At 39.8% G+C, this 25,480-nt stretch overlaps 2 protein-coding genes across 17 annotated transcripts in view; one reads left to right on the top strand and one right to left on the bottom strand.

Annotated features, from left to right (window-relative positions):
• Window positions 1-5,818: 5,818 nt before the first annotated feature.
• SRI (sorcin) lies at window positions 5,819-14,121 on the top strand. Of its 6 annotated transcripts, none has more exons than XM_064704251.1 (8): window positions 5,819-6,090; window positions 6,732-6,815; window positions 9,913-9,982; window positions 10,670-10,713; window positions 11,779-11,926; window positions 12,082-12,195; window positions 12,613-12,671; window positions 13,353-14,121. In XM_064704251.1, exons 1-8 carry the CDS (start codon window positions 6,043-6,045, stop codon window positions 13,377-13,379), a joined length of 594 nt encoding a protein of 197 aa, XP_064560321.1. In that variant the 5' UTR covers window positions 5,819-6,042; the 3' UTR covers window positions 13,380-14,121. The 6 variants fall into 6 exon arrangements, with proteins under 6 accessions (XP_064560321.1, XP_064560322.1, XP_064560324.1 ...); XM_064704252.1 differs by having other exon boundaries at window positions 5,821-6,063; XM_064704255.1 differs by lacking the exon at window positions 5,819-6,090 and adding an exon at window positions 6,163-6,314.
• Window positions 14,122-16,411: 2,290 nt separating this feature from the next.
• The window catches only part of ADAM22 (ADAM metallopeptidase domain 22), a 132,701-nt gene continuing 123,632 nt past the window's right edge, over window positions 16,412-25,480 (bottom strand). For all 11 annotated transcript variants that reach the window (XM_064704237.1, XM_064704241.1, XM_064704242.1 and 8 more), the window contains 2 exons: window positions 25,119-25,242; window positions 16,412-23,887 (listed from right to left, as the gene is read on the bottom strand). In XM_064704237.1, coding sequence (XP_064560307.1) covers window positions 23,867-23,887; window positions 25,119-25,242 — 145 coding nt within the window. In that variant the 3' untranslated portion in view covers window positions 16,412-23,866. The remainder of the gene's footprint in view (window positions 23,888-25,118; window positions 25,243-25,480) is intronic.

Genomic DNA, 25,480 nt, shown 5'->3' with positions numbered 1-25,480 from the left:
TGCCTGAATTTGAAGTAGCAGTGTGACATCTAGTGGGCTCTTTTTGGGACAGCAATAGGCTTATTGCTTTTTAGTAAGTCATAAACCTCACAGATCACAGAACATTCTGAGTTGAAAGGGACCCACAAGGACCATCAATTCCAACTCTTAAATGAATGGCCGGTACAGGAATTGAATTCATGACCCTGGCATTATTAGCACCATGCTCTACCAACTGAGATAATAGGTTTCAAGAAATTGAACAAAAGGAGCAAAGAAGCTAATACAAGGAACAAAGAAAACAGCCACAGACTATAGAGGTGAGGAAAAAATATTTACAAAAGCCAGAGGTGGAGGATGAAATCTTGTGTTCACTGGTATTGCTTTCAGAGTGTACTCAAGTATGACTCACAGGAATTGAAAATACATCTCATGTTGGCCACTTGAGGATATGTGTTGCAATATTTGAGGCGTTTTCAACACACACTCCATGCTACAACAGCATTAACCAAAACAAGCACTGAGAGGAGACATGATGATTAGGAAAATGGCTTTTCTCCACAGAGTGTGACACATCTTTCACTTCCAGTATGCTGAAACTTGGGATTCCCCCAAATGCTAAAAACTCCATTGTGTCATAGTTGGTAGTGGGGCACTTAAAAACAAGTAAGTTTGAAAACGTAAACTTTATTTCCCTGGAGTTGTTTATTTCCATGTCCCTTCTACTACATGAGTCCCATGCAAACCAGCCCAAGACATTTCCCCAGCAATCTGGCCAGTCTCATTACATCTGGAAATTACAGATCAGCAAATGGAAATGAATTCTGGCAGCACTGCACTGGTGTCAACTCAGTTCAAGCACTAGACTATGGAGAGAATGAACACTATCTGCCCAGATTTTAGAGCTAAGAATGAGAGCCCTAATGGACATCAGGCACCTGATGGGTGACAATCATAGAATTCAGACACCTGAAGCGTCATTTCTATGCTCTGTATGCTGTTTTTGTTCCCAGAAGTTACAGTCCCTGAACCTCCGCCAACTCACCAGCTATGAGCTCGTTTCTCACCTATCGCCAGTGGTGGTGCTGCAGAGCACAATGCCTAAATCGTCAGGAATATCCCTTTCGTAGCTGCACACCCACGGCACTGCTTCAGAAGAATAAGGCTTCACAGCAATTCCTTTCCATCTGCACCTGGAAGTTTTACAAGCCTTTCCTTACCATCCAGCTGGTACAGCAGAATCCTAGCCTTTCAGAAGGTAAAGTAGTGTAATAAATATTCTGATTTATATGAGACCATATATGCTGACACATAGAATTGCAAAAACTGTTGTACAGAAAGAATCAGATGCCTTATTGCTGAACTTGTTCTGTGCTTCAATCCTCTGTACACAGTTCCTTTTCATATCCTGGCTTCTCTCCAGCAAAAACAGAGACCTGAATAGTGACCCCATGTTATTCAACAAAGTAATTAAAAGAGCTTGCATGACTTGCTTTGGTTGTCATCAAACAAATTTGTTTTAAATTATCCAAGCTCTTGGTATTGAAGGTTTTGAAATAAGGTATTTTGATTGTAAAGGAATAAAAATCAGCTGACAAGTGATATGCAAAGTAAGCAGCATTGTAAATGTCTTTTTCAAGCCATAGGCACGTATCACTGTTATCATCAGATATCTTTATATTGTAATTATATCTTTTGTTAAAGACCATCTTGGGAGCCATCTGACTGCAACGTACCAGATCTAAGAAATTAATGTCATTACTGAAAAAGTACATTTCAGCTTTTGTTCTGTAAAGAACTCATGCCTGGGGAACACACAAACTGTTCTATTTGTAATTAAATGGATGTGGTAGATTGTGTTATTGTACGGCGTTGAATAAAAGCTGAGTGTTAGCTTCAAAAAATCTCAGTATCAAAACCTCACTAGCTGCACCATCCACAATTAAGGTTATCTTGTTTTAGGCCTTCAGTGATACTCTTGCTGATGCCCAGGGAGTGATGAACAACTTCCACCACTCTGAACACAGATGAAACAAAGAAGCTGAGTATGGAGTAAAGGAGTTGGTCACCTCTGAACCATCTATTAAAGAAGTTGCAGCTGGGAGGGAAAAGCCTGAAAGACAGATAAAGTTGCAGCAAAACTGAGGTAGGTCAAACTGGATGACTAAAATCTATAGAAAATTTTGTTCTCCATATTCTCTGTATCTATAAAGCAACAGAAATTCCTTCTCCTTGCCCCCTATCCTTTCAAGTACATTATAGGATGAATCCAGCACAAAACTTGGTTATTAAAGGAAATCCTGTACAAAATACTTGGCTGCAGAACTAAGCATAAGTAATATGCAGTAAATAAAAAATGAAAGGGTGGCATCAAAGACAAAAAAAGTAGCAGAACACAGAAGGACCATTTCTTTTGGCACCAAGTCAGGCATTATATTAGAGACATCAGCTCTGTACTATAAGTATTTTTCCACTGTTTAAAATTATGCCTCTTGTCAAGTATTGCAATTAAAAGGGTGAGGAGATTATTTCTTGGCCTTCCTTTACTTATTCCTTATTCTGAAATTTTTATCACCTCAGCTGCACTAAGTAAACACCTCAAGAAAACTGAACTTTACACTCCCTAGCTTTATTGTAGTTGTCAGGAAAGCGTGACACATCAGCACACCAGCACCAAGCTCCCAGCCACTACACCAGATGGGAATGTAAACTGGCAGCACAATCCAGCTCCAGGCTTTCAGTTCAGGGTGACCACATTCCCACATCATGTGTGAGCTCCTGTCAGGGTTAAATGTACCCAGACTTAGAAGGAACAGAAATAGAGCAGATGGGCAAACAGAAAGTCTGTGACTTGTCATGGGTTTATGCTAGCTTTGGTTCACTGTGAGGAAGCTTGCCACACATAATGAATGCAACTTGTGACCAGAGTTTAAGGCAGTAACACTATTACTGTAGCAACATTCTGAATTCTTTCTTAAAATCCTACTACTAAGAATCCAAAAAAAGCTATGGAATGAAAGTTGTGCACATAATTTTCCCTTTCTAAACAAAATTATTTTACCTAGGCCTTTTCTTAGAAAAATAGTGAATTATCTCAAAAAAAAAAAAAAGGCAATAGTACTAGCATCCTGTGTTGCTTGACTTCAGTTTTCCCACTAGAGGGATCACACACTCTTTGAGATCTGCAAAATCAGAAACTATTTATTCCACACAGATTTCTTACTGGTGTGTTTGTAATATGATGAACTTATGGAAACTTAAAAGGTTACCACAGCTCAGTAGCCCTTCAGAAGGCAGATGCATACTCAATAATCTCCTCACACAGCTTCTCTTTGCAGACTTCGCTTTCCTCAGATAAGGAATAAGCAAATGCACCAGTGCAAACAAAATGCCTACCCAACAATCCATTTCAAATACATCCCTTGGTTACAAGTGTCTCTCAGCTCTTTTGCTCATATATGTTTGAATATAAACAATCTTGCAAATGCTAACTACTGAGTGCAGTGCATTTGGGCCCCTCACTACAAGAAGGACACTGAGGTGGTGGGGCAGGATCAGAGGAGGGCAGCAGAGTTGATGAAGGGTCTGGAACACCCCTGCTCTGATGAAGAGCAGCTGAGGGAGCAGGGGTGATTAGCCTGGAGAAAAGGAGGCTGAAAGGGGACAGTGTGACTCTCTACAACTGCCTGAAAAAAAGGTCATAGTGAGGTGGGGGTCAGTCTCTACTTGCCAGGAACAAAAGGGGAAATAGACACAAGTTGTGCCAAGGGAGGTTTTTGGACATTTGGATAAATGTCTTTATTGAAAGCATCGTTGAGCTTTGGAACAGGCTGCCCAAGGAGTGGCTGAACCGCCATCCCTGGGGGAATTAAAAGACCTGTAGATGTGCACTGAGGGACATGGATTAGTGGTGGGCGTGGCACTGCTGGGTTAACAGGTGGTCTCAATGTTCTAAGAGATATTTCCAGCCTAAACTCTATGATTTGCTGAGTGCCACGAGTCTCAGTAGAAGTATTGAAAATGGAGGATGTCCAGATATTTATGCTGATGAAACACATCTTCCTTTTCTATACAGCTACAGCTGTACAGCTTAGTCTCCCTTTATCTACCAACTGGTATAAATCATATCTATTTTTTTCTCACTGAAGCAATCAAAAATTCATTCCTATCAACTTATTGGCAATACATATATACCATTTGACATTTTGTTTATCAATGTATAACTCTTCAAATCTTATCACTTACATTCTTTACCACTTATTTTCAATCTTTCCAGCCTTTAATATTTTTAACCCTGTTCCTAGGTCTTATTTTAATTAGGAGGGCTTTTTGTTCAGACATTAATATATGTACTCTAACAAAGTGCAGCACAGAGCCTGCCATAACCTGCACTGCACGTGATTAAGCCTGGTCAAAGCAAGTATTTGACCACCACACAGCTTGATATCAACACACTTAGTTAAATACCCTTGTGAGATAGGTATTTCTTAAGCCAAGAAACTGTACAGGGTCACTACTTCATTTCTCAGCTGCTTTATGTGTGAGGAAGGTATTAAATAATTATTTGTCTTATTTGGAAACTCTATTGGTTATTAAATTAAACAGAATACCAGGTTTTTTTCATGTCATTGGCAATTGTTAGCAGTTATAAGGTGCAATTAGTGCTGAAATAATAAAATATATGCCACGTAGATAATGTCTGACAGTCCTGTTTACTGGATGACTTAGAAGCTGAGAAGGGTGACTCACTTGAAATGGAAAGTTTACTATAAATTAGCATACTTTAATTAATTAAGGTCCTACTCAAATTTATAACGTTCTTCAGAAATTACATCAATAAACAGAAAAATAAAATGTTATGCTTCAGATTTTTAACAACAGGACTTTTGCCCGGCAAGTCTCTGTTAGATTTGTTTCAGTCATACAGACTCCAGATTTCTCATGGTCTTGAGTCTGAATTAAACAGCTCTCACAGGAGAGGGAGGGAGTTCTGTGCTTTGCAAAGCGCCAAGGCCAGCTCAGACCAGCCTTGGCCGCTCAGGCTGATGCGGCTCCCCGGGAAGTTGGGTGAACAGCGGGAGAAAAGCCCGGGCTGCACCGGGCAGCGCCGCCAGCCGGAAAATCCCCAGCCCCGGGGCGGCCCCGACTGAACACAACAGGGCTCCCCCGCTCCAGTGGGACACGGGCATTCCCCCAGCTACTACCCCAGAATTTGGGCATACAGATCCAAAAGAAATTATACAGCTTATTCTCTGCCTTTGGGAGCAGGGACGGGTGGTCCGAGTCTGAAGAAAAAGCAACGGTACCAACAGAGAACTCGCAAGGATGCGGTTTGGGGTGCACGATACAGACGCAGGAACTGAGTCTGTGAGCTTGGCGGTCTTTTGGTAAATCACGAGTCGGTGGTTCCGAAATAATCTGGTATCAACTCAACCGATTCACCGGTGAACAACTCGGGAGCTTTCCTGTCACCTTAGCGGGTCACAGCCGCCCCAGAAACACCATTTTCTCGGGATGCGCCAGGGGCCGGCTCCACGTCAGCTGGCTCCGGGGCGCAGCCTCCGCCTCCTCCTCAGCGGAGCGGTTCCGTCCACGGGCGCTGCTTCCCGCGGGTGTCTGACAGCTGCTGGCCGGGATCCGCCGGCGCTCTGAGCCCGCAGCCCTCGGCCGAGCCCAGCGCCCTCAGCGCTCCCCGCCCGCCCCCGCACTGACAGCCCCACGTCCCGCCCCGCGGTGCGGTGCGGCCCAGCCCCAGGCAGCGCCGCGCCCCGCCCCGCCCTGCTGCGCCGGGAAATGCCGCCGCGGGGCCACGGGCCGCTACCACCGCGCCGGAGGGGGAAATGGGAGGGGAGGAGATCGGAGGGGGCGGCCTATCACCTCCCGACGGCACCGCCCGGCACCGCCCGCTGCCCTGGTGGCGGAAGGTCGCCGCTTGCCCCGCCCAGGCGGCGACGGGACGCGGGCTCCGGGGAAGGGCCGGGGCTGAAAGTCGCCGCCCTCCCTCCGTATTCGGGTGGTTGCTCCCGGGCGCAGCCGGACCGCCGGAGCCGGTGCCAGGCGAAGATGGCGTATCCCGGACAGCCGGTACCCGGCGGGTTCTACCAGGGCGGGGTGAGCGGGGCCGGGCCCGCGGGGGAATGTGGCCGGGGGAGGGGCGAGAGCCGGGTCAGGCGGGGGCTGCCCGGCCTCTGCCCCGCTCCCGCCGGGACGGGCCGCAGGCGCCGCTCGGGGCTGCGCCGAGAAGGGGGAGAAGGGAGGAGGCGCCTTCCCCGCAGCTGCTGCCGGGGAGAGTCAGTGCTGAGGGTGTGATTCCGTGATTTGCACCTATGAATCAGGTTTTTTTAAGGGTTTTCACACTTAACGCATATTCTTCTATGTGTTTGCCCTAGACATCTGTTTTGCTCAACTTTTCTGAAGTGGAAAAAAAAAACTGCGGTATTTCTTCAGCATGCCGTTTTCTGCTAGGGGTAGAATAAAATGAAACCTTGGTGAGATAGACCAGGCTGGATCTAGATCAGTCGATTACTCCTGTGCAAGGTTTTACACTGATCTGCTTACATTACAATGCATTAGTATATCAGTACTGAAACTGAGAGTTGGTTTGGGGGATTTTTTCATGAGGAGTTTCGTTTGTGGTTGGTTTGATTTTTTTTTTTTTTTGGCATGGTGTGTACATAAAAACGTAAGTTGATAAGTACAGATTCTTAACTGAATCATTGATTTAAAATTAATTTTCTTTTTTATTTCCAAAGTATGGAGGAGCTCCAGGAGGACCAGCATTCCCTGGACAAGCTCAGGATCCTTTGTATGGTTATTTTGCTGCAGTAGGAGGGCAGGTAAACTTACAAAATTTACTTATTTGACTTACAAAATTTACTAAACTTATGATATTTACTTCTTGGATTTTTTTTTTCTTCTGGGGGGAATACTCTCTACCTTTGGAAGGAGAAATGCCTAGTATTTGCAGTGAGAAAAACTGATGTTTCTAGTAAAAAAAAAAACCAAATCCATAATTGTTTTACTTAGCCTATTTGCCATGTACAGGTGTATTGGTCTATGTTATAGCTGTATACATACAGGAACTATACAATTTGAATAATGCTGTTAGTTTCTGTATTGTATGTGTAAATACATACATATATACACAGACATAGGCATGTATGCCTCTATTTCCTGTACAGGTATATGCAGGGAATATATAGATGCCTGAAGTTTGGTAACTGAATTGTGACTCAGCTCTGGGTTGATGAATGCTGCCAGGTTTGGGAGAAAGAAAAGAGTGGAAAGCGTGGGCTAAGAGCAGGAAATGCTGACAGGAAAGAGGTCATGATCTTAATGGACTCACAAATGGAAAAGCAGTCATGGGTTGTGCCAACATCTGGGTTTACTGGTAACATACAGTGATTATTCTTCTAAAGGAGAGGCTTTCACAACTTTTTTTTTACCTTCTCTGTCATTCTGCACTGCATTTTTGATTTCTTTGCTGTAATTTTGTGGCATATACTGTTTTTGTATGATCATATATGTTGCTAGAAACAAATGCTCTTTGACCTGTATTACAGGGTTTAGGAACAATTAAGTTAGGTTTATTGAGCTGAAGTTCCTTGTCTGTTTGCTATATTATAGCTATTTATTGCACACCTGTAGGGTGTGTGCAAATCTAAAATTCTGCTCTTGGTTCTGTATCCTGAAGAGATGCAACCACAACATTAAAATTTAAATTCAGCAATTAGCTGATGTTCAGATTCCCACCATAACTTGGATTAGTTTTGTTCTCTGTTACTCTTTTGAATTAATAATGCATCTTGCAGTCTGTATCTTATCACTTCTAACTGCTTGTGAAAATATTTAGGCTGTGTGTTTTTAGTAAAGGAGAACACTGAATGACCTCTGTGTAGTGAGGCTTTCTGAGCAGGTGGAGCCCAGAGCTGAGTTGTGCTGACAGTTTGTGTGCCAGCTGAGGTGTGTCTGTGCAGGGGCCTCCTGGGTGTGTGCCAGGAGTCAGCAGTGGAGCCAGTAACTGATGCTGGACTAATGAATGAGCTCCTATTGTACAGAGAAAGGGAGGGAGCAGCAAACAGGATCAGCCCTGTGGAGAAGAGGTGGCAGGAGCTGGCTCTCTGCAAAACATAGACCATGCTCAGCTTTCTCCAATGAGGCAGGGATACTGGAAGCTGGATACTACCCATACCCAGTGGGTTGATGGGTATGATCAAGTCAGCATTTAAGAATACTTAAGTTAATACTCTGAAATGCTTTCCATTTGTAGAAATCATTCCTTACTAAAATGAACTCAGTAGCTTTCGAAGTTGTCCTTGGAATCTGAGGTGTCTGTTTCTGGTACCAGTGGCTGTGCAGAAGTAAAAACTCTGTAAGGAGACAGTTAAATGTAACAGCTAAATTATCAGTTGCTTTTATAGCCATCCATGCAACTCTGTAAAAAGCCACATCTCAGTTATCCATCTATATTTACTGTAGAATTAGTTTGTTCTGGTTGTGGTTTGCTGCTGTGTTGTTTTTATGCTATATAATATTTGATGTTTTCTCTGAGCTCTCTTTGAAGTAGTTTACAGCAGGGATCTTGTCTTTGACTTGATGAATTAATTTCCTTTGTTCACAGAAGAAAGTCAAAAGTATTGTTTCATATCTTTTGTTCAATTGAGGCTGTCTTTATAGGAAGTAATAACTTATTTTTTAGCCTGTTTTCAGAGCCTATATGCATTGTCTAGTTGAACCTTCTTATGTTCTACTAAAAAAACCCAAAAAAGACAAGCATATATTTGGTAATGTTTATCTAGATTACAGTCATGCTTTTCTATCTTCCTCTATTTTAAAGTTATGCAGTTTCTATCTTTATTTCAGAAGGTACAAAGCCTTTGAAGAGATTAGTTACTTGATATTAATGGCTATTTCAAATCTCTTCCCTTTCCCTGTCCTGTGAATTTAAAGTATTAAATACATCTGTAGACTGATGGAGTAGATAGGAAGCAAATTTGGGTTTAGCTGCCATTAACTTTACATAGAATCAAAATATTGTTGCCTTCTTTTTAGACCTTGTCAGGTATCATTTAACATAGAACTACTATTTGTCTTCTAAACAACGATATTTAATTTCTGAAAGTTATCAGGCTGTGCTCTTCCCACCATATCATTCAGTACTATATCTCTATCCTTGAAAAAAAGAGTTTTCAAAACACAGAAAATGCTGTAACAAACAGAATCATAGAATATGCTGAGTTGGAAGGGACCCACAAGGATCATTGAGTCCAACTCCTGGCCCAGCTAAAGACACTCCAAGAGTCAAACCAAGGGCCAAGGGTGTTGTCCAAATACTTCTTCAACTCTGCCAGGCTTGGTGCTGTGATCACTGCACTGGGAAGCCCATTCCAGTGTTCAGCCACGCTCTGGGCAAAATACCTTTTTCTGATACCCAACTTAAACCTCCCCTGGCTTTTCATCTTCCAATGCTTTACAGAAGTGTCATCATTTTTTATGTCTGCAGACATAATGTTCCATTCCTGAATGAGATTAAATTAAACTCTGTTTGAACCAAACTTCATGTTGGGGATGTGAGGAATAAAGCTTAGAATTCCACCTCCAGTTCTGGCAGCTCATTGCTTTCCATGAATTGGCAGTTGTTTTCTCTATTTGGCCCTGAGCAGGATTTGTTGGAAGTGAGGCTTTTTCCAAGCCATGTGGATAGGTATCTTTTCTGAGTTTGTTTTGTTTTTCTTTCAAAGTTCTTTGCTTTCTACATTTGCTTGTTCTACTAGCACCGTAATATTTTAAAAAGCAGGAATTTTTAAATTTGTGAGTTACGAGGATGTCTTGAGAAGCATAACTAAATGAATGCCACTGGAAAGGGAATGGGTACTGGGAATAAGCAGCCGGGGAGAGGGTATTAATAGCTGATACATCTTCTGTTATCGAAAGGATGGACAAATAGATGCTGATGAGCTACAGAGATGTCTCACCCAGTCAGGGATTGCAGGATCATATAAACGTAAGTTAATGATTTGAATAAACAAGCACATCTAAAGCACACTAATTCTTCTTCCCTAGAAAATGTGTGTAGTTGTGCCTTCTGCAGAGCTGGGGTTTTTTCTTTGCATGGCAAATGGGTTTCCTTTCCATATCTTGGACATGTAAATTCTCTATATTCAGTTCTGTGTGCCAAGAATTTGCCTTTTCAGCCTCCTTAGTTCCCCACTCTGCTGGGCTGTGGAGTTGAAGTGTTTTTTTTGCAATGAACAGACAGTTCTTTAAAAGATGCTTTGCTTTGGTTTGAACTGACCTTTGATATTGACCAAAATCTGTGGCAGTACTCCTGTGCTGGGATACCTCCTGTTCAGTTTACAGCTTCTGTGAGTGAAACTGGCTTGCTCAAGTGGTGTCTGTTGGGGGGGCATATAAATGACCACTTTGAAACCCAAAGCTATTGTGGATTAAGATGAGAGCAAGTAAATGTTAAATATAACTGGAATTGCCTCCAAATTACCTGCTGTCAGTTTTTCTAACAAGTAATGGCTCTTACTTGGATGAAAAATATGGTATGGCTCTATACTGGGGAACCAATTACATAATAGTTTATGTAATTTAAATTTATAATAAATCTGACATTTTATGTTTAGATAAAACTGAAGAATATGCTCTTAACATAATTTATCTTTCCTTTTTCTAATTTTAACAGCTTTCAACTTAGAGACTTGCAGACTTATGATCTCAATGCTGGATGTATCCTTTAGTATGAAATGTAAACATTTTGCATTATGTAAGCAAAGATGAGAGAGTGCCAGAACATTTGGGAAATGCTTTGTAGTTTCCATTCAGCCTTTACTTATTAAGTCTTGTGATCATTGTGATTGGGAAGATACAAAACTCCATTCTCACTAATTTTAACAAATTAAGAAATAGTAAATAAATGAGGCTCTTGGTGACCAATCATTTTACAGCAAGTGGTATCCCTCTAAGCCTGGTGAGCTGTTTCTCCATCAAGTGTATGAACAGTCAGGTCTGGTGGCCCAGAATAAAGCATTGTGCAAATCACTTACTAAAAGGTGATTTGCACAATGCTTTATTCTTTATTCCTTACTATCAAGTAGGACACCTTTACAATTTCTCATCCTTCCTAATGAATTTTAAGCATCTGTTGTACACAGCCTGAATACAATCAAAGTCCTCCTAAATCCTGTTCATGAATGAATCAGCTTTGAGTATCTAATGGAATGGTATGTGGCATTCAACAGTAGGACCTGTGGAAGACTTACATATTCTGTGTAAGGTTGTAATCTTTGGAGGTTTGTTAGCCAAAACTTAAATTGAAAGTTTTGCTGCTTAAAAAGAAAAAAGCAGAAATTAAACTGGAAGGGCTTTTAGCTCATCTCGAATAAACCACTTATAATACAAGAGAACTAATATAATAATTTATTCTTTGGCATCTATTTTTATTTCTGCTATGTGTTTTAATTGGATACAGTTACGTAGCAGCAGGTTAAAGAGAAGTGTGTCAACTAAAGTAGAATTCACAAAGGGAAAATTGCTTTAGCAGGTTTCACTGGGAAGAAGTGGGGAGAGCAAATCTCTGACCTTAGGTTTTGGGTAGTATTACCTCCATCTGTGCTGGGGGATGCTTTAGTGTTCTACAGGAAAATTAATAATAGTAAAATTGTATTAATAGCGGCTTTCAACTAAGTTTTAACTACAGAGATATGCCTTTTTTGTTTGTTTGTTTTCTTGTTTGTCAAATTTTGTTGGTGGTTTTGTTTAGTTAAGAATTGTTTTTCTTAGCTTTGAAATCAGAGGGATATGTCTGGCACACTGGGATTTAATGAGTTTAAAGAACTCTGGGCTGTGGTCAATGGCTGGAAGCAACACTTTGTAAGTTTTGACAGTGATGGAAGTGGCACAGTGGATCGTCAGGAACTGGAGAAAGCCTTGATGACCATGGGTAAGTTGTGAAATGTTCTTGCTTCTGACACTGACTCACACCATTTCCCAGTTATCATCCTGCAATAACTAACACATGATATTTCCAATGAAAACTTGTTGGATTCTATTAACTTACCTGACTTTTCAAACTAAGACTTTATTATTTTCAAATAGGATTTCGACTGAGCCCACAGGCTGTGACTGCCATCACAAAGCGATACAGCACTCAAGGGAAGATTGCATTTGATGATTACATTGCCTGCTGTGTGAAACTCCGAGCTCTCACTGGTATGCTGGATTGTGGCCTTGTTGCTGTCATCCACATAATATATTTTTATTTAATAAAACCTGTTTGTTCACTTATCTCAAGTTCTATTTTAGCATACTACAAAAGAGATTTCTGTCAATAATCTACAGACTAGGATTTTTTAAATTCCCATGAAAAAAAGGACTTTATACTAATGCAGGGTTTACTCCAGAGACCGGAAAAGTAATGTTACCAAAATTGGGAAACTTTGTTTATTAAGAGAACATAAAGGGTTGTATGTGATATAAAAATGTAGTCTTGGAATGAATTGCAGTATTCTTGATCGTGTTCTCCTTCATGTGACTTGGGAAATTTTAGGAAAGTACTCTACACTTTAAAAAAATGTTTATTTGCAATTCTTCTTACTTGGTTTCTGTTTTCTTAATGAATTTTTGCAGAATGTTTTAGAAGAAGGGATACAACTCAGCAGGGTTTCGTGAACTTCCACTATGATGATGTAAGTAAATTTTAAGGAATCTATTAAAATTCCAGGGTAAAACAAAAGAAAAACTTAAGACAATTAGTAATTATTTGAGTTTGTGCCTTCCCTACACATGCAGCAAGAACTCAGAAGTTCTAGGGCATGTTGAGTATTGTCTCAAAAAGCTTTCATGTATTTTACAGAGTTCTATAAAATGTTGTGTACCTTTTTCTGAATTTCTAACCAGTGTGGTTCAAGAAGGTGAAAGAAGCTACATCACTTGTTAGCATCACTTTCTGTGATTTATTTTTTTTTCCCATTTTCTGTTTTACAGCTTGGTAGGCATTTTTTCTGGGAAGGGTTGGTGGAGGTCTGGTGGACAAATCACACTCAGTCAGGCTTCTGGGTCTTGGCTTCCTAGCCACATCTGTGCAGCAAAAAGAGAACACTAGATTCAAGTCATCCTGAGTTTGGGGATTTTTTTTGGAGCAAGGGGGAGGACCATGTGTGCTAGTTTTTATTTTTGGTGCTTTGGTATCATTAAGGAGATGCTTTGCTTTAATTAACTGTTTGCTTATTTTCACATGTATTTTAAAGCTTTACTCTTTGTGGGCTGAATTTCTTTACAGAAAAGTGTAGTGACAATGAGTATTGTAGGAGAAAAAGTAAAAACTTGTTCTCTGTCATACATCTAAGAAGTGGTTATTCTCTTTTCAGTTCATACAGTGTGTTATGAGCATCTAAATCAAAAGGAAGCAAGCCGTGGATGATCATGATTTAACATTCCAGTTTTATGAGCATCTTAATCAAAAGGAAGCAAGCTGTGGATGATCATGATTTAACATTCCAGTGTTTTGCTTTGCCAAGTTCTCCAATGATTGTGTATCTCAATATTGGAAACTGCATATTTTATGAAGGCATCCCTTTTCACACATTTTTTAGTCTTGATAATGAATATGAACTACTCATGTACTGTTGTCTTTAACTTCCAATGTGTGATTATTAAAGCTGCTTTTATTTTTATAAACTTGCAATTCACTATGTATAACTCAGATCATGCAAATGGTAAGACTTTCAGGCATGTGTCTACTTTTTCCCCGTGATTCACTAAAATCAGTTTCTGGAATGCAACTTACTGTTTTCTGACTTCAACAGTAACGTGTATGACTTAAGAGGATACATATTTTCTCATGTTTGACAACATAGGACAGATGTACAAACTAAAAGGGATTTTGGAATGGTCATTTTGCACTGGTCTGTTAAAACATCAGTAAGTTTTGGTTACTTACTTTGTCAGCTCTTGAAGATGAAGCCTGTGACTCCATGCACTGAGTGTAAGACTACCTGCTAGAACTTCTTCTAAGCAGGGATGCAACAAAACGTAGCAGAAAACTCTCCTAGCCTTGTGCCCTGGTACCAGGGGCTTTGTTCTTGTAAGATTCTTGCTTTGTTTGTCACTGCATAAAACACTTTTAAACATACAAAAGCTGTGCTGTGTCAGTTTGTGCATCAACTCTCCGTTCACAGGCAGACAGACAGACTTCAGTCACATGTAAATAAATGTTTCTATGTCTCCACTTTGACCCCTAGCAAATGGCCTTCATGCCTCAATATGCCAGCTAACACACAAGGGCCAAAAGCCACTTGGAAAAAATTCTTGCCATGTTACTCTTTCAGATCACAGCAGTAGTTACCAATGAAAACAGATAACAGACAGGCAAGGCTTACTTGCCTGAGGCTCTTCAGGGGGCAAAAATGGGATTTTTGTTTGGTGGAGGTTTTATTGTTGCTTTTGTGGTAGGATTTTTTGAGAAATGGGGAAGATGGACATGGTATGGAAAGAGGGAACAGCACAACTGTGCAGAGGTAGTACAAACTTTTTTCCAATAAAATAAGTTAATGAAACTTTTGTTAATTTTGGTCACTTCTGTCTACCAGAGAGGAGTGATCTATGTTGTTTTTCTGCTTGTGAATACAATGCCATAAAAATGTTAAAAGAAGTATATTTCTTAAATAAGTAGTTTAGGGCAGTTTCGTGGAGGAACCTTTGTATTAAGGAATGAAAGCAAAACTACACATATGTGCCTATATATAGACACACCTAAATATACATCATTGGACAAACGAGCTCCTCAGAGCAAGAATCTCATTGAGAGATACTGTATTGCACCCTGCTTTGTGGAGGTGTCTATTAAATCTGGCACTTTAGTTTCTGGGCTCTAAATTCAAAGCAGGCTCGTCTTCCCTAAAGAAGCAACTTGTACTTACTGCTTAAATGTAGAATCCTTTGGGTATTGCTTGTAGTTTCATTACAGAAGCTAGTTCTCTTTCTGCCCTTATAATGAATTTCAAAGGCAAAGACAGCATTATAGATTCACATTCTATATGTTGTCCTGTTGCACATAAAGTTGGGAAACAGATGGAATACATTAGTATTCTAATGGAATAACATTAGAAGTATTTCTAATGGAAAGACCAAAATCCACAAAGGTTTGTCAGAGTGTAGCAGACATCAGTTCTGCAGCAGTTCAAACCTTTGACAGCTGACAATGTTGGTAAGCATGTAAAAAAAGGCTGTTCTTCCTCTAGGGATTTGAGTATTTTGTATATATACAGTGCTCATCCTTACACTTAATTTTACCCTAAGAATAGTAAGAGATCTTTACCAAAATGTTCTTTTCCCACACATCTTTACTTCTGCTTAGTTGGGTTTCTGGTCTTGTAGTGGCTTTGCTGGGATAGAATTAATTTTCTGTACAGCAGCCCAAAGGTTCAGATTTGTAACTGATCAGCAGCAATAACACAGAAATGTTTCAGCTGTTGCTGGGCAGTGCTTGCATAGTGTCCAGGTCTTCTCAGTTTCTCACTCTGCAGTCACAGTGAATAGGCTGAGTGTGGGCAAGAGGCTGGGTAGGAATTCAGTGAGGACAGCTGACTCAAGTGGGCCAAAGCACTCAAGACCCAAGGACCCAAAACTCACATCTTGCCCAGTTTTTTTCCCCAGGCTGAATCAGTATTTTGGCACCAGCCAGTTACTGGGCAGTGAAATGCTGCAAGAAAACAGTGTGAAACCAATAGGGTTTTGTAGTCTTGCAAACATAAACCAGAGAAAACTGGAAAAAAAATTGTTCCAAAACCAGGAGAAAATTCCGGCTTCCTCCAGAAAAAATAGTTTTTTTGTTTTACATCAACATTTCAAAAATCAAGTGTATTCACAGGGACTGATGAGATACGTAATCTTTAAAGTTTAGAGAGAAACTAAGCTAATACATCGCAGATGCTACGGAGTTAGTACAGAGTTTGCTGTCCTAGCTAAAAAAAAAGCCACTTGAAACCTTTTCAAAAATTACTTCCCCATTAAGAGTAGATTCAGTGGACGGATTGAATATGCAAGTTACTTGCTTTAGAGAAACAGGTATTATTATTCTCAGAATACCTGGGAAGGATACTCATGTGACACAGGATACTTATATGGGGTGATTGCTCTTGACCTTTGAGCCAACCACCAGGCATAGTTTCAAATAGGTATTTTTCCTAGGTTGCCCTCAAACAGGCAAACTAAGGAACAGTAATTTTAGATTTGCTTTGAGAACAGTAGGCCCCTAAGATAAAGATTTGAGAAGGTCACTGGATCATTTTCAACCTTGGAATTTGAAAAATAACATCTATATTCTTCTACTAGCCTTCACCCTCACATGCAACATCTCTATTTTATAGAGACCTATAAAACAGAAAGTGCTAAATACAGCGAAGGAGAACAAAATACACACAAGAGTCTTTGTCATTGAAAGTCACTTTACTGATGTTACAATATGTTAGTAACATTGAAAACCACAGGCATTTGTATTAAATACTCTTGTAGAAGTGGATACTGTGATGCTGTTATTATTAAAAGTGAGCAGGAATTTAGAACCCCAAATTACAACGATTTGATTTTATAAAAAGCAACATTTTGTTTAGCTACATGAAAGCCAGATTCATTCAACAGCCCAATGCCTGTAATGTTTATGACAAAAATATCACACTCAAAGCTAGAAAGTTGTAAACTGCAGTGCTTCATTTTGATGTTTGTCAAAATCTTGCATTTTTTTTACATCAGGTATGATTTTGAAGAATTTTAACTAGCAAAGACAATGATATGATGCAAATCATTGTTTTTGCCAACACTAGCCCAGCCACAGGTGTGAAACATGATTCTCATTGCCTCTTTCAATAATGGCTAGTATGAGTGAAAAAATAGCTTTTTTTTTTTTTTACAGCAATGCCCAAGTTAAACATCAGCACAAAATGAAGCTGGCAGAGCCAGTTGGTATATACCACCCCAAAAGCTTTGCTGAAAGAACTGGTCATACAGTAAATAGTGTTTTCTCCAGCAGATTAAAAATTCCATAATGCTTTGCTATTCTGAAAAAAATATTTTGCATTTATGCAACAATAAAAATAAGTACTGTATTCTATATAAAATATTACCTATTGTAATATATTTTTATCCTTAAGAAAAGAAAAATCAGGTTATATATTCACAGTTTGAGTATGTTCTGGACTGTATTTCCAAGCATAAAGTATGCAGAGTCTACACAGGCAGTGAGCAGGAGTTCTTGTACCAATAATCAAACTAAATCAGCATTTGCTGTTCTACAGAGCCTTACAATATTGCATGATTAGCTGCTCGCACCACTCCACTTACAAGGTCAGTCAGGCCTATATACAGAATTTCTAACATGGTTGTAAAAATAGACTTTCCATGCTAAAATTAGAATATGTAAGGTCTTAAGGCCTCATGTTGATATTTTTTTAAACAAAAGCTTTATTTTTTTTATTCAAAGAAATACAGAAACAAAAAAATAAAAGATTGTTGCTTTGACATTTTATGCTCTAGTGATTAAAAATTGTGTTGACTCCTTTACTCCTACCCTAGATAACATGTTTCTTTTTAACTGCTCTGTGCTTATTTTGCCAAATTTTCCTCATCTCATCCTCATCTCATTCTGAGTTATGGCAATTGTGGCCCATCTTAAGTAGCAGAAGTTTTTAAACAGTTTAAAGCTGGTTTAGCTGAAGTGATTTTGAAACTGGTATAGACTGGATTTTAAAGAGCTAGAACTGCCACACCTGGCTAGGTGAGCCAGTTTTGAAGCCAGGTACATTATCTCAAGTGTGAGCAATATCTGTGTTCTGAACTTATTTTTAGTGCTTGTTTTTCTTACTTGGCTGAGATAACCTGGAATGTTGACTGTTGTAGTGCTTTTCTCTAAATACTCGGAGAAAACTGTTGTGAAATGACAAGATACCATGTGCACAGTGTGCACAAAGCTGCAGGTTACATCATACTTGAGACACCAGAAATGGTTTTCATAAGCTGACTTAGAAACTACTCGCATCAGAAATTTTTAGCATAGATGATAGAAACTATTACTTCCTTTCCAGTTCCTGACAAAATCACACTTAAGAGAGTCCTGTTTGTATTGCAGCTGTGTTTACACAATTAGTTTCACTGTTTCATTTTTTCTTTCCTTATTAGGATGAATAGTTATGTGCACACAGTATCCTCACTCCACTGTCTAGTCATGGGATCACAACCTGCACATATTTTTGCAGCTTACTCAAATTTGTCCTCAGGAATCGCAGAATATTCTGGGGAAGAGACCCACAAGGATAATCAAGTCAACTCTTAAGTGAATGGCCCATGCGGCAATTGAACCCATGACCCTGGCGTTATTAACACCGACCAACTGAGCACGTCAAATGTGATCCAAGTCAAATCCCATATTGCTGATACGTAAGATTTGGAAGCCATGCAAATAGTGGGTCATCAGCTCATCCATTTTTTGTATTCAGCAGAGACTGAAATGCTCAATCTCTTTAAAAATGAGGCAAATAGCATCATATTGTGGTTAAAAACAATGGTCCATACAGTCCACTGCTATCCCATGACACTGAAACTCAATTTAGAAAAGGAAAAATATGATTTTCAGACTTGGAGCAAGAGAAACAGGAAACAGCTGAACTACTGGGTTCACAGACTTGGTGATATAGGAGATTTAGCCTTCAAAAAGACTAGAAGGTGAGACACAGGATGGTTGAGTCAGAAAGTGGTTTTACCAGTAGTATTCTGGTTTAACCACAAGTAATTAAGCCCCAAAACAGCCACTTGCTCAGTCCCCACCCACAATGGGATGGCAAGAGAATTGTAAAGGTAAAAGTGAGAAAACTCATGGGTTGACATAAGAACAGTTAAATAATTAAAATTAAATAACTATAGTAATGATAAAAAAAATAATGAAAAGGGAATTAACACAGAGTGAACTAAAACCCAAAAAAGACAAGTGATGCAAATGAAAATAATTGCTCACCATCGAGAGACCAGTGCTCAGCCAGTCCCTGAGCTGCAGTTCTTCACTGCCAGCCTTCCCCCTGGGTTGTTGCTGAGCATGGCATCATATGGTTTAGGGTATCACTTGGGTCTGCTGTCCTGGCTGTGTCCCCTCCCAACTCCTTGTGCACCCCAAGCCCAATTGGTGGCAGGGCATGTGAAGAGCAGAAAAGGCCTTGGCTCATTGCAAGCACTGCTCAGCAATAACTGAAAAAATCCTTGCATTATCTACAGTGTTTTCAGCACAAATCCAAACCACAACCTCATACCAGCTACAGTGAAGAAAATTAACTCATCCCAAGCAAAACCAGTGCAAAATCCACAAGACATGATGCATCACCACCTGATTATAGCACAAGCAAAAGATGACAAAATCATTAAATGGTCTGGGTTGGAAGGGACAAAAAGATCAGCTCATTCCAACCCCACTGCCATGGGCAGGACTTTCCACTGACCAGGTTGTTCAGAACCCCATCCAACCTGGCCTTGAACATTCCAGGGATGGGGCATCCACAGCTTCTCTGGGCAACCTGTGCCAGTGTCCCACCACCCTCACAGTAAAGAATTTCTTCCTAATACCTAATTTAACCTACTATTATTAACAGCATTGGAAAGACCCTACCCATACTGTGGAAAGGTGACACACTTTTAGCAGCTTTCTGATGTCAGCCAACTCACAGAGCCTGTTAGTGGATGAATGTTTCATGCAAATCCTTTTCAGTAGAAGTGAAAAAGGGATGGAAGAGAACAGGAGCTCACTGAGTTTTACACTGGAGTGTGATAACTTTGCTTACAACTAGCTACGGGATTTGATGACAGAGCAAGTCCTAAGGGCTAACTGAAGAGTATATCCTTTAGGATTATGGAGTCTAATCCTTCTTTCACATTACATTCTATCTATTAATCAATTCCCTAATGAAGCTACAGCAAATTTGGTCAGAATTTGTAGTATATGCATGTCTATAAGTATTTACCCATTTTTACCTCTGGTTTTGAAAAAAGTTGTTGCATTAGCATTGACAAGACCAATCAGTCCAAACCAGCAACAGGGATTTGAGTAAGAGGATTTCAGTACACTAACTATTGACACAATTTCTTTCTGATTTTAATTCAGGCTATACCTCAAAGCTTTCAATAGCACAATCAAAATTATTTCATGAGCACACGAGCTCAGCACGTTCAATATCTCACAAATCAGGAACTTTTTAAATCATTTGGAAGAAGCCATCTTCAAAGTCAAGTCACACTTCAGGTGACTGGCAAGTTGTGACTTCAGTCACAATTTAAGCAAAGATAGGCTCTATTAAGGTAACAATCTTCTTGAATCTACTCAATTAAATATAACAAAACTATATGTAAATTATCAGTCACAACTATCTCTGGTATATTGTCTGAGATTACTACAGTTCTTAAGTCAACAAATCCAGAATTAGAAGGTAAATCTTTACTTGCTAAACTGTGGCAACATTGTGCAGCATTATTTGAGATACAATCTCAATTTTCCAGTCTCCATCAGTTAGTCACATTATTTTATTACAAATTACACAAGATTCTTTTCCCACATTGAAATACATAAAGGTATTATATTAAGTATATTTCATCCTGCCAGTCCTATGCTCATATAAACAATTACTTCTAGTTGAGAACTGATGGCTTCCTTACTTACTTCAACAGGCATCTACAGCACAGTTGGCAATTAACTAGTCCATTTATTAAAATAAAACCAAAATAAAAGCATGAGTCTCAATTAGTCAAAATGACTGAGCTATATTAGTGACAAGTACTCTATTTTAGTCTGGATGAGGTATTATGCAGCAGTTTATATTGCTATTGCCAGTGTAACTAACTACAGTGGATAAAAATATTTGCAATCTTCAAGGCTATTAATCTGGCAGCTTTCCAACATACTACATTTTAAAAGAAGGAAATGACAGCTTTGTAAGAAAACAGCTTCTCTGTCCAACCTCCACTGGCCTGGGAGGCTCACACAGCCCTGCCAGTTCAGGTCTCCCAAGTTACCAACCTGATGCAAAGTTCTCTGCAGAAGAATTTTGCAAGAACACAAGCCCTGTGATATTCTCACGCTAGACCACCAAAGGGAAAGTCAACATTTATTTAACTTAAACTTAGTGCTCAGAACTAGACTTCCAGTTACTACATATCTCCAAATGTGAGGGAGACTGTTAAAGGTACGCTACACACATAAGTGCATCATCATATGCTACAAATGAATTATACCATAACAAAAGAAGCTGGAAGTACATACTACATTGAAAATACAGTCAGGAGGGGCATTTGTTTGCAAAACAAGAAGCTATGAACATAGCAGAAAGAGCCTGCATGTTATCTCCCGTTCTGTCTGCCAAATCTTGCTGCTTCTTGGTAAGGCAAAATGGAAAGGGAGTAGTAACACTGAAAAACATAAGATATGCACAGAAATCTAATGGGATCATTCAAAATTACATGCCAGTTTGTATAAAAAGAAATACCATAAAAGGCACATGATGAACAGTCCAGTTACTAAAGACAAGATATGAATATGGGAGGGAAAACCAGCTTCCAGGTGACAGAGTAATACAGCAATGATCAGGTTATCATAATGTCCTAATGTGGGTGAACCTCTTGAGGGTCCTGCTCAAAGTCCAGTGAAATCAACAAAAGACATATTGATTTCATGTTATGGGTCAGACCCTAATTTCATAAGCTACATGCTATCAACTATGTTTAATCCAGATAGCTACACTCAAAGTAAATCTTTGCAAAAAATAATCTTCAGTGCTGATTGATATATTTACCTTTCACAAAAATGCAGAATTTGTCTCTAAAGCAGTTACCAGTGACTGTCTCTTTCCAGATGGTCAGTCTGCACCCATTTGTGCTCACTTACACTCGTCTTTTTCCAAATACTTACCAGAACCTGTTGACTGTGAGAAAATCATTTGAATGCCAAGGCCAATATTTTGTTATAATCATACATACAGCCTAATCACAAAATATAGTGCTTCTAAAAATCTTACATATTTTACAGCTGCCAACATCTTTAAACATTTATTAATTTAATCTTACATATATCTGACTTTATTGAGAGACGTAAAAGTTAAAAAAATACATTAAAAGGCTGCAAGTGTTGGGTTCACTTACTAAAGGAAATACATGAAAGAGGTAGAAGATTCAGAAACACCATAGATGTTCCCATTACAATAATATCTAATTAATCATACAGCTGTTGGGTAGGGTATTCAACTGCACCACAAAGTCAGGTGTTTTATTTTGCAATGGTACTACCTGAAGCTAAGAAGTAGTCAGTTTTGGAAAACCAGAGAATTATAAACTGATTTAATATGGTCCAGTTTCTCACTAACTGAAAATTCCCAACCAGAAGGCATTTGCTTTACAACAGCCTTCAGAAGTCTCGGGTGTTAGAAATATAACATCAATTTACAGACAAGATTAACATGGTAAAGAGTTGTTCCCCCCCCTATTCTTTTTAAGCTAAATTCATTTGTGCTCAGTTTAATGCCCCAAAAAATTGTCAAGGGGGCTTCAGGGGCAGCAAGCATAGCATTCAAGCACATGGTAAATGCGATTCCAGTAACAAATAAAAATTGAAAGACAGCAATGAAACTGGCCACTTGCCCAGCACTGTTGTTATCTAGTGCAGTGAAATCGTTATGCATCTCATAAGCCTATGCCTTGCCATCTAAAACAGTGTCTGAAATGCTCTGTCAAAAATACACAGCAACTCTCACAGACAGACTTCACATCACCACATCCTGAATTGACCACTTAGAAGTATTCCCAAATGTCCAGTAAGTTGGGCTGCACATGACTTAAAGACTCTGCTGTCTGCTGAATCATTCTTGATTACACCAGTGAGAGGATACAGTGGTTATCTTACTAAACAAGGGATTTTGGCTGGTTCCTTTTACGATGATTTAAGACGAAGTGCTCCTGTACTGGTTTCCGCAGTCTACTGTACAACTGAGATTGTCAAGACTGTATAAGATGCTGAAAAAGTTGTTTAGATTTTGGTCAAACACCAGTTTCTGAGAGATACAGTTTTACAGTACTGTACTTTCTGTATTTCCAAGGTTGTCTGCTCATAATATTAGAAAATCTGAAGTGTGATGATGTTAGTCATGACTGTTTCTTTAGGCATTTGGCAAAATACACATACGTATAACAGCTATTTTTGACATTATTGAATGTTTACATATATACAATCTGTATACTGAGATTATAAACATGTAAGGTAAAAAAAAAAAAAGATATAATCTTTGTTTGTTTGCCATTTGTGTCAAATAGTTGCCTTTCAAAGCTTGAAATCCTGTCACAAAAAAAAAATCCTATATTTCTTACTCCTGCATGCTAATCTCTACTACAGTATGTTGTTTTTCCCTTACATGTGGAAAGTAAAGAACACAAGGTTCATGCATACAGCGTACAAGTTTACATCAGCTGGGCTCTCCGTGAGGCACGTTCCCAGTTCCACTCTGGTCTGACTCAGGACTGCAGTAAACCAGAGAAAAACCTGTCTTACACAGGACTGGCAAATGGACTGCAGCTGGGATTCTAGGTCACCATGCGGAACAGCCTTGTCACATCTGGGCTAATTATTCTCTGTCAAATCTTATGATTTTGGTTGTTCATAAAATCCATAAAATACAAGTCAACAAAAAAGAAAGAAAAAAAAAAGACTGATTTTTTCCTTTCCACATGACAGGAGGTTATCACTGGCATCTCTGTTGATCTTTCGCATTGTCTGAAGAGGAGATGAATGTGCAGTGACTCAGTGATGCTGAGTTCCTATAAAATCCAAAGTAAACAGTTCTGATGTGACCCCAGGAAAACACTGCAGCTAGATGGATGTCTCCCATAGCTGGAAAGGGGGAAAATAAACACAAACACACATTGAACACCAAGATAAAACAGGCTGTCACCCAGACAGTGCAAGGAGCTTGTTTGGGGAACTGCATCTGCATCACTTGGGTCACCAAATCTCCTCCCAGCCTCTGGTGGGTATCTGTTCACCAAGTGAGCAGACAGGCTTCAGCATTTCAGCACATCTTGCAGTCAGCATAGTCAGCCCATGGCTGAGAGTTCAGTTTTCTTTTTGAAAGAGAAATATCAGTGTAGCATCACACTTGTACTAGACAACTTTTACCTTAGCGTTACGCTAGTATTAGTGTAGAGACAACTTCCCATTTTCATCTGCCTAACTCTGCCCAGAGCAACATGACTTCCTGCTGTGGGTTTGAGCTGCTGCCAAAGCAGCTCCAGGGCTGAGATACATCAGTACAGCCCAGGCTCCAAGCTGCCTTGGAAGACCCTGTGCTGCACCTCACACAATCTCCTGCCCCAAGCAGTACTGGGGGAGCAGCTTGCAGGTTCCCTTAGCAGCACTCCATTCCTTTTTTTCTTGAAAAAAAAAAGGACAGAGAACAGTGATGAGAATCTCATCAGCATCAGCAACATGAACCAAGGGTATTGCAAGTAAAGCTCCTAAAGCAAATTTCAGACTTTTTTGCTTATTCAAATACCTGCTATGTCTGAATTGACACAAAGGAAATAAAAGCCTTTTGGAGCAGCTGGAAATCTCTCTGTATGAGGCATAACTGTCCACTACACATTCCAGCAGCTCCTGGTCAGTCTAGGAGGGCCAGGCTGGGCTCAGATTACACAGCAGTGAAGTCCCTCCAGGCCTGCAAGCTGGAAATTTTTACATTTCCATAAAGCTGGAAAGCAGCTATCCTCACAGACTGAATGAGAGCTGCTGGGAGAAGGGGTAAGAAAGGAGAGCCAAACACACCACTTACTCCAGGGTTGCCTGTGCTCTGCAGCCCAAAGGCTATCCAGGGCATATTTTCAGCTTAAAATAAGAAATCTGGGCTTCAGGGAAGCTTTAAGAGCAACCTGAAAAGCTGCCTGTACACAGCTGTCAAGGCCTTCATCACTGCCAGAGGCTCAGCAGCTTCAGAACTTCAGGGTGCAAAGAAAATGCCATTCCAGCTCTCCTTGTTGGTCAAAGGTGTTAATCTGACAGTTTCCTTTTGAAAAACTATCAGTAAATCAAGTCACTGGTGAAATGCAGAGAGAAGAGGGACACATACCCTGGCACTTTGCCTGTTGACTTTTTTCTCTTCATCAGGAAGTGGTGGCATCGGGTAAGGGTATTTTCTGCTGGAAGCAATAGATCCAGTGGATGAAGACGGAGACTTTGCAGGAGACAGTGTCCTGAGATGTTGAAACACATAAAATAAATGTGATGTCTTTGCATTCTAGCACTGCAACAGCAACTGCCATTACTCTGAAGCTTGGTTCAGAGCCAAGAATATAGCTTATTATTAGCTCAATATAAGGGGGATAAAATTGATTGATTGATCAGTAGTCTTATAATTTCATTTTATGAATAAAGGTATTTAGAGATTTCAGGAACACTGGAAGAAAAAAATTTGCTACTTCTTATTAGAAT

Source organism: Zonotrichia leucophrys, chromosome 2 (assembly GCF_028769735.1).
Source record: "Zonotrichia leucophrys gambelii isolate GWCS_2022_RI chromosome 2, RI_Zleu_2.0, whole genome shotgun sequence".
Taxonomy (NCBI): domain Eukaryota; kingdom Metazoa; phylum Chordata; class Aves; order Passeriformes; family Passerellidae; genus Zonotrichia; species Zonotrichia leucophrys.
This window is presented reverse-complemented; position numbering and strand designations above follow the sequence as displayed.